The sequence below is a fragment of the Gekko japonicus genome, unplaced genomic scaffold, assembly GCF_001447785.1.
Source record: "Gekko japonicus isolate JY-2015 unplaced genomic scaffold, Gekko_japonicus_V1.1 scaffold85, whole genome shotgun sequence".
Lineage (NCBI taxonomy): Eukaryota > Metazoa > Chordata > Lepidosauria > Squamata > Gekkonidae > Gekko > Gekko japonicus.
Window position 1 is genome coordinate 510791 of NW_015167531.1, and position 12275 is coordinate 523065.

The 12275-nt window shown below is 43.8% G+C and overlaps 1 protein-coding gene across 1 annotated transcript in view; it reads right to left on the reverse strand.

The window, feature by feature from the left end:
- Positions 1-12275, reverse strand: part of MED13L (mediator complex subunit 13-like) — a 238311-nt gene that overhangs the window by 57010 nt on the left and 169026 nt on the right. The window contains exons 5-9 of the mRNA XM_015413416.1: positions 8643-8788; positions 7318-7512; positions 6795-6983; positions 3178-3340; positions 181-285 (exon numbers count right to left, since the gene is read on the reverse strand). Coding sequence (XP_015268902.1) covers positions 181-285; positions 3178-3340; positions 6795-6983; positions 7318-7512; positions 8643-8788 — 798 coding nt within the window. The remainder of the gene's footprint in view (positions 1-180; positions 286-3177; positions 3341-6794; positions 6984-7317; positions 7513-8642; positions 8789-12275) is intronic.

Below are 12275 nucleotides of genomic sequence, written 5' to 3' on the forward strand. Positions count from 1 at the left end.
CAATAATAATAAAAACTTCGTCTGAGAAATTATGACGGCTCTGGACACAGACTTTTGTAACACACTTTATGACTAATACAACAGCAGCACAGGCAGTTTTGCTGTACATAAACTATGTAAAATGCCAGTATGTTCAGAATTCCACCCATGATGCTAATATTGTTCTTTTTTGGTACACACCTGGAACAAGAACAGCAGACTCTTTGGACCGGATCAACAAAATCCCAAGACACACTGTTGTTGGGGGCTTCTTCCTCCAAAACTGTAGCAGTAATCTGATTCCTCCTGAAAGGGAGGGGTACACAGTTATGTCAACTTCCTTCATGCATGAGTGTATATGCTAACAAGAAAAAATAAAAGTAGACACCAACGAATTATTTTTAATCCAAATAGTGTTTGTTTCAATTAACTTGAGTGTTTTTTTCCTGACTTAGACCATGAGTAAAGTGTAAAAAATATTTTAAAAACTTGCTAAAAGATTTTCTAGGAGCCAAAGAGTAGGGGAAAATAAACAATTTCCTGATCTCTGCAGCAACCCAGTCACCCAGTCAGATTCATGAAGCATCAGTTGCTAGGCAGTGGCTGTTGTTCAGAGTTGCCCAAGAGGGCATGGATGTTCAAGGGATAATGGACAGGGACAGAGGATATTCTGTAACTAATTTGTTTCATCATTTAAAATAATTTGCCTTTAGATATAACAAGTTCAGAGGAAGAAGGCAAGATGGAGGATTAAAACACCATAAGACACTACAACTCTAAAACGCTGGATCCCTTCCAGTCCGGCTTCCTTCCTGGTCACGGGACGGAGACAGCACTGGTCGCCCCCACAGATGACCTCCGGAGGCATCTGGATCCGGGCAGGATGGCGGTGCTGCTGTCGTTAGACCTGTTGGCGGCGTTCGACATGGTCGACCATCAGCTGCTTACCCACCACCTCGCCAATGAGGGGATTCGGGGGCTGGCCTTGCAATGGCTTTGCCAGAGGCATGGGCTTGGGTGTCATCAATATGCAGATGACACCCAGCTCTATCTGTTGTTGGGCGGTCAGTCTGCCTCTACCCCGGAAGATCTGGACCAGGTGTTGCAGGACATGGCAGTGTGGCGTAGGTTGAGTCGACTGAAATTGAATTTGAATACTAATGAAAATACAAGTGAAGTAAACGCTAAATGTGAAGTAACTGGTTGCTGTTAAGAATCTGCACGGGCATCCAATTAGATCTGGACCAGGTGTTGCAGGACATGGCAGTGTGGCGTAGGTTGAGTCGACTGAAATTGAATCCAACGAAGACAGAGGTGCTTTGCCTGAACCGGAGTGGTTCGGGGTTAGGGGTCCTTCTCTTGGCCTTCGGTGGGGCACTGCTGCTGCTAGCGCCGAGGGTCAGGAGCTTGGGAGTGCTCCTGGATGCTTCCTTGACAATGGAGGCCCAGGTAGCAGCCACTGCCAAGGCAGCCTTTTACCACCTTCGGCTGATTAGGCAGTTGGTCCCCTTCCTCGAACACAATGATCTGGCTTCAGTAATCCATGCTATGGTCACCTTGAGGCTAGACTACTGTAATGCTCCTTACACGGGGCTGCCCTTGGGGCAACTCTGGAAGCTGCAGCTGGTGCAGAATGCGGCAGCCCGGCTGCTGATGGGCCTCCCCAGGTGGGAGCACATCCAGCCTGTGCTGAAGTCGTTGCACTGGCTTCCAATAGCGTTCCAGATTCTCTTCAAGGTGCTGGTTTTGACTTTTAAAGCTCTAAATGGTCAGGGGCCTGCCTACCCGAGGGACCGCCTTTCCCCATACATTCCCCCGGGAGCACTGTGGTCTGGAACACAAAACCGCCTCCCCCCCCCGGGCCCAGGGACGCCAGGCTGGCGGTAACTAGGACCAGGGTGTTCTCCCTGGTGGCGCCAACGCTGTGGAACGAGCTCCCCAACGAGATTAGCGCTCTACGGGACCTCCAGCAGTTCCATAGAGCGGTAAAAATGGAGCTGTTTCGCCAAGCATTCCCATAAAAACTGATTGCTCCGGTGGGGCCGCACTAGCACTTTCTTACAGGATGCCGCTGTATTTATTTATTTAGCCTAACTGTATGTACTGAAATTGTATGAATTGTATTTTATTTTGTATTTGCTAGTTTTAAACTGTTTGTTGGTTTTAAATTGTTTGAGCTGCGGTGGCCCAAGTGGTTAAGACGCTAAACTGCAGGCTGTGGAAGGTCGGTAGTTCAGCAGTTCGAGACCCGGGTGCCGCATGATGGAGTGAGCTCCCGTCTCTAGTTCCAGCTCCTGCCAACCTAGCAGTTCGAAAGCAAGAAATTGCAAGTAGATAAATAGGTACCACTTCAGTGAGAAGGTAACAGCATTCCATGCGCCTTGGTGTTTAGTCATGCCGGCCACATGACCACGGAAACGTCTTCGGACAGCGCTGGAGCTTCGGCTTTGAAACGGAGATGAGCACCGCAACCCTAGAGTCGGATTCGACTGGCTTTCGAGCAAGGGAACCTTTACCTGAGCCGCTCTGAGCCGCTTCAGTGGGAGGGCGGGGTAGAAATTTAATAAATAAAAATAAAAAAATAAAATAAAAGTATGACAGGAATAAATTTATTTTGCTGCTTGCTGATGCAAAGAAACTGCTATTGATAAACGATAAAATTTAGCAAGAGCCGGTTGCTTTCTTGAATAAAGGATACTAAACAGACAAAGCATATGATACAGCGACAAGTGCTGCCCAGCAAGAGCTACTCCCACCTAACCCCTGCTGCCATATGTCAACCAAGGTCAACTTGCACAGGCTTAACTGGGAGTTGATTTTAACTTTGTTAATGAAACAGCTGCTAACCTTCATAGTGACAAAAACTGTCAGTGCTTCTGAGGCTACAAGGAATCCCCATGTTCAGAGACAGTGTGCCACTGAATACAGATTGCAGAAGGGAAACTGCATGAGATGGCTATTGCCTTCTTACTTTGCTTGTGGGTTTCCAAGGATAAGATTGGACAGTGTGGCAAACAGGGTGACTGATTAAGCAGACCTTTGGTTTGATCCAGCGAGGCTCTTACAGTATTTCACACTGAATACTAATGAAAATGCAAGTGAAATAAACGCTAAATGTGAAGTTAAGAATCTGTTAAGAATCTGTTAAGAATCTGCACGGGCATCCAATTCTAATAGAGGAAGCTGCTGGTCTCTTACTTGGATGGTGGCCGGTTGAGGATGCATTCCTTCCAAACTCTGTGGACCATGCGATTCTGGAATTTTGGAGGAATCTTCCCTGATTTCTTTGGACTCTGCACAGAGACCACCCCATCTGGTGCTCCAGGATGACTGACTATGCTTGGAATGCCTCCACTTTCCCCTGCAAGACAAATGGCAACACTGTAGAAAACTGCCAAAGAGGCAAGAGTTATTTTCCTGAAAATGTGCTCTTTAGACACCTGATAACCTCACATGAACACTTATGCCTTCTGAAACACTTTCATACACCTAGCATTGGTCGCTTGTAGCCAACACAGTATAATCCATCCACTTTGCAGACACTGAAATAATTGTGAGAAGAACTATGCTACTGGTAATATTACAGAAATCAAAAATGCATATTTGGGGGAGTGGTATCTAATGAAAATGACATACAAGCACACCACAATGCAATACTTCTTTACACCTAGGATTTAGCCAACACAGTATAATCCATCCACTTTGCAGACACTGAAAGAATTGTGAGAAGAACTATGCATAACCTTTGCTACAGAAATCAAAAATGCATATTTGGGGGAGTGGTATCTAATGAAAATGACATACAAGCACACCACAGTGCAATACTTCTTTACACCTAGGATTTTTCTTCTTCTTCCTGAACTGCAGTACTGAAGAGGAAGTTCAGTCGGGAAGTACTTTAAGCCTAATATCCACTATCAGAATATGTTCCAATGCAATGTGCAAGCCATTTCTAAACATTGTTGTAGAGTTGCCAGAGAGCTACGAAAGCATTCTTTGGATGTTCTCCACAACCATGCAAGAATGAGAGCACATTTACTCATTCAGTGGCAGCAAACTGTCATAAGCACCATGAGCAACAGCTCCTGTCCTCTCTGTTATGAGGACATGCTTTAACTGATTGCAAATCCAACTTGGACAGCAGAGGGAGCTTTTAGTGTTCTTAGTCTTCTAGATGCCTGCTACATGCTCTGTGCTTGAGCTGGAAAAAGAGGTAATAGTACAAATCCTCAAACAAGGTCAAAGATGTTTACAGAACTCCTTGTCCTTATGTCTGGCATGGGCAGGGAAAAAAACCCTTATGAATAAAACACTGAAAGCAACCAAAGCAACACTAGCGTGATTTGGGGGGGGGGGTGTTGATCAACTTGTTGATAGCTGTGTCTTCTGCAACTATAGGAAGGCTTATAGGCATTTATTTTTGCTACAGTTTCTGTGATTTTAATTGCTTGCCAACCAGACTCTGAAGCAGCATCCTGCCTTTACCAGTAGCTTACTACACTTGGCCAGCACAAAACTCCCTTCAAAACCCTGCAGCTCCAATCAAGAATAAACATTTCTGATATTTAAATAATGGCTGACATGCTGCCTAAGCTATAGTGCAGCTGCAATAACCTTACCGTGATGCTTTTGCAAAGTAAGAAAAGTATTTCAAGCCCCTGGGTTCCGGCATCACAATATTAGATATTACCCCACAGGATGGGGTAGAAATACAAAATCACATTTCTGTGATTTTCCTAGCGCTGATCTTTTGTGATATTGTCACAGCATCCTCAGCATTCAACTACCCAGGCTTTGGTCCTACCAGTGCCACCCGCTCCTTGTAATGGATTTCTATTGTTCTAGAATGTACCAAATTGTGCATTTGAAATAAGCAGCTAAATGATGAAAAAGCGTCTAGAGAAATTTCAGTGGAACAATCCTTAGTTTAACAAAACCCATCTTACCCACAGCTGTCAGAATGACGTTTAATAAAACACAGATGGCTTCAACAATAATTCACTAGTGTCCAAATTTTAAGGTTTCAATTACTGCTGGAGCACTTCGCTGAATTATGAGCAACCAAAAATCATGGACATGGGAGCATGTACAAATACACTGCAGAGCATTAAAAGTGGACTGTAGAAAGTATAAATCTGTTCTGAGTGTGCACAGTCTCTAGTTTTTCATACCAGTTTGGGCAAAACAAAGAAGTCTTAATTAATGGCATTGCAAGTGGGGAGAATAAAGACAAAAAGGAAAGCTATCTTGCAAGGGGGGGGTGCTTAGCTTCAAAGCAAAACCACCAATGAATTACAAGTTTTAAAAACAAATCTTCACATTTGTTTAATTTACATGCTTCAGGTTTGTTTTGTTTAGTGCCATTATTTACTACACTGCACTGCACTCCTGTACCACCATTTACAGGGTAAAGGGAACTGTGAGAAGTCAGTTTTAGCAAGTCAGCTACCTACTTTGACAGTTCCCCTCTTTTCAATAGTTCTTTCAGAGTTGCTGTTATCCAAATCACTACTGATAAGAATCAGATATGCACAAAACCTGTTAATTTTATATCACATACAGAAAATAATGTATTCAAATTCTCATAACTGTAAATGTTGAATACACTGATGGAGCAAATTGAAGATTTCTTTCTAAAGGCACATTTGAGCCACATTCTTTGAAACAAAGAAACACAGCCAGAGCAGTCCTCTAAAATATGGCACTGGCGCCATAGTAAGGGAATCTCTTTAGCATTTCAGAATTCTCTGGAATTCAGAAGAACGTTGCTAACTGATGAAAGCTTTTCCTAACTTCCAATGTTACAGGATGATGCGTTTGTCTGGACACTGCACTACACATTGCTATGCAAATTCCACTCCCCTCCCCCAAATTTCACTGCTAAAATACTATGAAATAACATTTTTAAAAACACATAAAAAGCAAATGAAAAAGAACAAACCAATCACTGAACTAACAACAGCAACAAAAGTTGAGTTACTTACTGTTCCCAGATAATCCTTTGATTATCTCCAATTGTTTTCTGCATGTCATTTATGTTTCATGTTTCCTTAATATACATATATTAATTGCCCATATTTTTCATTGTTCAATCCTCCTCATATAGTTGTAGTACTCTTTCAGATAGAAGAGTAATGAATACTATTCATTTATTGCACCCCAAAACAGCATAAACTAACTACGGTGGGTCTCAACAACATTAGGACTGGATTATCTCCCTGGAAACTAGCAGACTTACCAAAAATCCAGTATCTCTAACAATATTAAAGGAAATATTCTAATTTAGAATGCACTGTAAAGGTCCACTGATTTAAAAGCAATACACCAGTTTACACCAGCCAAAAAATCCCCAGCACGTTAGACTGAAGTTTCACTACACATGAAAGCAACATTTTTAATTGCTCTGACTGAACCTCCTGCTTTCTGAGACATGGAACTCATATTTTATAAATTAATTCATAAACTGGCCACATCACTGCATATCAAGAGTTTACAGCTATTTTATCCTGGGATGACCATATGTAATAATCACACACCATTGTGTTAGAACATGGGTCATCACCAAATTCATAGAAAACCGGGGGGTGGGGGTGGGTGGTAACTAAACCCTTTCCCTTCCTTCTCTTGCCATTTTTGGCTTCCAATCCCTTCTTCAAGCTTGGACCATACTCTCTGTCATTCAAACAATCCAATGGCCATAAAGGAAGAGTCAATTAAGTAACATACAAAGCATTATTAGCCAGAGGCAAGTAACTAGCTGTTCACAGAAGGTGGGTCTAAGAAGCCCTTTATGAGACAGGTGGTCTCCTGCTTACCTATTACAGTCTGCTCCGGTGAAGTGGGTGGTGTGAGTAACATTCCACAACTGCTGGGATCTTTCGTGTTCCCCACTCCCTGTTGTGCCACACTGCTATGGCCTCCTGGTGTAGAAGTGCTCTGAGACACAGGAATGTCATTATGAGAGACAAGAACAAAAGTGGAAGGATACACCATTCGTACACCACCTGTTAAGCAAGGGGAAACGAAAGCACAACAGTAAGTTTGGCATTTAAAAATTCATTTAGCTACAAAGCAATATCACTTCTGCTTACAATATACCAGTTTTAACACTATATTTAACATAGAAAAGATACTGCTCAATATCTGAAGTATCATTTTTAATAACTGATAGAAAGCACAAATAAATAACTTGAGATTATGATAACGTGTGATACAAAGGAAACAACAAATCTCAAAGTGAGATCACCCCAATAAAGCTGTTGTTGTTGATTAATTAGGTCTGGGCATTTTAATTTTAACTGGAGTGGGAAGTTCTTCAAGCAAAATATTGACTCTCACCAACTATGACTTCGACTGCCACAGGAAAATCGTCATCGTATCCAAGTTCTTCTTCCTCTTTCAAGCTTTCTTTCTTCTTCAGCACCATTGGGTAAAAATAGTGCCACTCCTCAATTAGCTTACGAGTTGCTGGATCAGACATCTTGTACGCTTGGCCCGTCAAAGTACCGCTTAAACCATAAGGGCTTATCAGCACTGATAAAACAAAGCAGACTGTTCAGTATGAAGGTTCTAAAAGTCCCTCAGCTGTCATTCCAACTTCTTCCTCATTAAGTCAAAATTCTGTTCTAATAAACAGATTCTTCCCTATTCATAGGTCACTGGAAGATGTACGGAATATTTCACAGTACATTTTCCCCAACTCAGAATATGAATCAAGAAATGTGTTTTTATTCTAGAAAATTGTTTAATACTGTCACAATTCAATTTAAAGTTGATTCCTCAACCAATGAACTCCACAAGGCCTCCAAGGTACTCTGGGCAGCTTGATGCCTAGGCTTAAGTAATGCAGACAGACTCAGAAATGTGATAGCAAATATTAAGCAGTGCAAATTAATTATGTAGAATCAATCTGCCAGCCCACCCAAATATCATCTCTTAAATCTAGTCCAATGCTTTTTCGATAGCAGAGCTGTGGGTTTCAAGTCTGAGGAATAACTCTGGAGTACAAAAACTACAAAGTAAGGGTGATGTGCCCTCCAGCTAAAGCTTGGCACCTAGTGTTGCACATGACTGACATGCAAATTATACTGAATGTATGTTAACTGGAAACGTCTCTCATTTCTTGCTTTGTCCACTTCCACAACAATTGCACTTTTACCACCTTTAATCGTCTTGAAGCATTTCCCCTCCTTTCTCTTGGAATTCCATTTCAGTTAACATCTACAAAGCCTCCTCAGCTTTGAGATTCATATTTATTGGGGTTAAGTAATTGCTTTGCTGTCAATTGTTCTGGTGCTGCCTCTCAAAATAACAATGTTCAAATCCCAACACTGCGCGGGGCTGCTAGTCCCGTATTATTTTACAAGAGAGGTTTATCCATCTGGTCTGCGAGGAATATTTAGCTACCATGAGAGAATTATCTTCCAAGACTGACAAGCTAAATATTGAGTAACTAGCAGAGGTAGAGACTGATGCTCTGGAAAGCCAGAGAATGAGTAGGCTTTGCCTATTGTGGACAGGTCTGCTCTATGCCCAATGAGGCTTATTCCCATTTCAACAAATTTATTGGGCTGGAAAGGGCCACTATATCTTTATTTTTTTCCCCAAGTTTTTAAAAGCAGGAATGCTCCAGAAAACACCACATTGGAAGTGCACACACTTACCTTGGAATGGTGTAGGGGAGGACTGAGCCATGTGGAGATATTCCTCACTGACACGATAGATTGGCTGGTGCTGGGCAATCTCCACACTTGTACACACATTGCTTTCCCCATGAAGGAAGAATGTGAAGGCGCAGGATAAATGTTCACTGAAGGAAAAAGAAGATAAAAACTTGTTTATTATAGTTTCAGTGCTTCAGATGGGAGTGTTGGGATCCTACAGGTTTTGAAGCAACAGGATAAGTAAGCATAAATAAATCCAGTAAATCTCTGTACTTTCATCTTTTTTTTTTACTAAAAGTCTCACTTAAGTGGAATTTGCAAACATCCCCACCTGCATGTGCACAAAATGGTAAAAATGCATCAGTCCTTTTCTCTGCTTAACTAGACAAGTCACGGAAAACCACTTTATGAAAAACCAGAGAGCTGATTAAGGGAAGAATCACACATGTTCACCATTACACACTATTACAAATTCAGAGATCAGGTGTGATAAAGCTATTGCATACCAGCAGTCCTGCCACAATAAGCCAGTTGTCTGAGGCAAAACTCCATTTTTGTCATCTCGTATAATCAGAGTACCTAATTCCCTTTACAGGAAAAGTTAAGACAGTTGCCAAATAAGGAACATGCATGTTGTCCCATTAGGTCAACTGTTCCCACTATTATCTGGGATACATAATACCCCACTTTTCTTCCCAAAGGGACTCAAAGTGCCTTATAACATCATTCTCACCTCTCCATTTTATCCATTTTATTCTGGGTACACAGAGGGAACTCAGGTTTTCCTCAAAATAATTATTACAAATAAATATACGATCATGTCAATTTTCTATCAATATCAGTAGATTTTAAAATAAAACAGCCCCATCCAGGCAGGCACCTATGAAGCTAGTGTGTATCCTGAGGATGATGTCACCATCATGTACAAGGGCACTGCACCCTGACCTGATCAATACTGGGGGGGGGGGGGGGGGAGAGAGACATCTAGTGCAATCCTAAAAATGTATACTCAGAAGTAAGTACCATTAAGCTCAATGGAGCTTACTCTCTAGTAAGTGTGCTTAGAATTGCAGCCTAAGATTTCCTGGCAATTTCCAAGATGGGAAAGAAGAGCATTAAAAACCTTGGGAAGGTGAACACCTTTAGTTCATCAGACAGGACTAGGTCAGTTTTCTCAGCATTACCATTCAGCAGGGAAGCAGAGCATTTTGGATTGGACCCTGTATTCTTTTCTATCTTCCTCCTCTGTCCCCAGATATTTGAGAACCAGGGAAAACAGGGTTGCCCTTAACTAACTGTTGTTCATTGAGGATCTTCTGTGTAAGCACACACGGGGACTGTACATGAGCAGGCCTGCCACTGGAGAGGTCTTTCTAGCCAAAAGCCTCTGGGGGCGCTGCACACCAGAGCAGAGGACTTTGATCTCTCCCAGAGACATGTGCTCCCGCACCACAGCGCCCCAACCCTTAGTACCTCTTATGCTGCTGAAGAAAGCATGCAGTGACGAAGGAGGGAGCATATCTGTGCCTGCACAGAAGATACTCGATGAACAACAGTTAAAGGCAAGTGCAACCCTCTTTTCATCATCAATCTACTATGCAGTCCCACATGGGGATTGTATGAAGCTGAAAACAAAGGTGACAGGGCATGCGCATCTTACTTAAACAATGACTGAAGTACCGCCTTCCCCAGCTATGCTTCTCATCTTGCTTGCAAAATCTAAAGCGTAATGCTCTACAAAGGCATCAGTAGATGTCCAGGTGGCAGCCCAACAAATCTCCATCACAGGAACACCATCCCAAAAGGCAGCAGATGTCACATGGGGCCTCAGCTACACTATAACACTGCCTAATGGTAGACACAATCCATCGTGACAGCATTTGGGAAGAAGCTCGCATCCCCCTATTTGGTATGGCAAAGCTCACATGTAGTGCTTTGTCCCTATGGAACTCTAAGGTCCTTTTCAGGTAGAATAACAAGGCATATCTAACGTCTAGGGGAATGCAGATATCTTTCACTCTCTGAACTTGGAATGGGGAAGAATACTGGCAGAATAATTTCGTGAGTTAGGTGAAAACTTCACATCTTTGAACAAAAAAATTAGACTAGAGCGAAGAACCACTCTCTCGAGAATTTTTTTTAGGAATAGAGGATTGATCAGGAGAGCTGCCAGCTCACTCACCCTTTTAGCCAAGGTAACAGCTACAAGGAAACAAACCTTCATAGCAAGCAAAGCCAATGAGCATGTGGCTAAGCTCACATGATGTGAGCTAACACGAGAAACAAGGATCACTGAGGAATTAAGGGGTCCCTGAGATGGTAAATATTATATCAACCTTTCTTGAACCTCCTGGATAAATTTTGAGAAAATACTAGTTCCCCGTCAATTTTCAAATGATAACAAGAAATGGCAGCCAGGTGAGCTTTCAATGATGAAAACACCAAACCTTTATTCCTTAAAAACAGTAGTAAGCAGGGGTCAGTTGAAGCCGGAGCGCACAGAAGCGGTGCTCCAGGAGTGAGGAGCCTGGGGGCGGGCACATGACCAAGCCTTGCCCCCACCTCCAAGCTAAGCGCCGGCTTGGCGGGGCACACAGGCAAGCCATGGAAAGGAAGGGGGTTTAAACCCCCTCCCCTTCCATCTAATGAGCCGGCTTTCCTGTGCTCCCCACAGGCACGTGGGCCGCGGGCAAGCCATGGAAGGGAAGTAGGTTTAAATCCCCTCCCCCTTCCATCTAAAGCCCTGGCTTGCCCGCGCCTCCCGCAGCCACAAGGGGCGCAAGCAAGCCATGGAAAGGAAGGGATTTAAATCTCCTCCCCTTCCATCTAAAGAGCCGGCCCGCCCGCGCCCCATGCAGCCACGCAAGACGCGGGCAAGCCATGGAAGGGAAGGGAGTTCAAATCCCTTCCCCTTCCATCTAAGATGCCAGCTTGCTCACGCCCCATGCAGCCGCGCAGGGCGCGAGCAAGCCATGGAAGGGAAGGGGGTTTAAATCCCCTCCCCTTCCATCTAAGAAGCCAGCATGCCCGCGCCCCAAGCAGTAGCACAGGACGCGGGCAAGCCATGGAACGGAACAGGGTTTGAATCCCCTCCCATCTAAGGTGCCGGCTTGCCCGCACCCTACGCAGCTGCGCAGGACGCGGGCAAACAATGGAGGGGAAGGGGGTTTAAATCCCCTCCCCTTCCATCTAAAGAGCCGGCTTCCTCGTGCCCCATGCAGTAAGGGGAGTTAAATCCTCTCCCCTTCCATCTAGTGCTGGTATGCCTGCGCCCCACGCAGCCATGCAGGGCGCGAGCAAGCAACGGAAGGGGGGGGGTTAAACTGCCTTCCCTTCCATCTGATGCCAGGGGGTGTGGCATATGCAAATAAGTTATGCTAATGAGCGCCTGCACCTCTTTTTCTACGAAATGACCCCTGGTAGTAAGTATTCAAAAGTGCTCTGCAATGGAGCTGTATATGGAGACACACATTTCTCACTGCACAAGAGAACAGGTATTTCTTCACCCAAAGAGTGATTAACACATGGAATTCACAGCCATGGGGGGTGGGGGTGGCTACAAGCATGGATGGCTTCAAGAGGAAATTAGATAAAAACAAGAAAGGGGACCCGCGATACTCGTGCGCGGGGGGG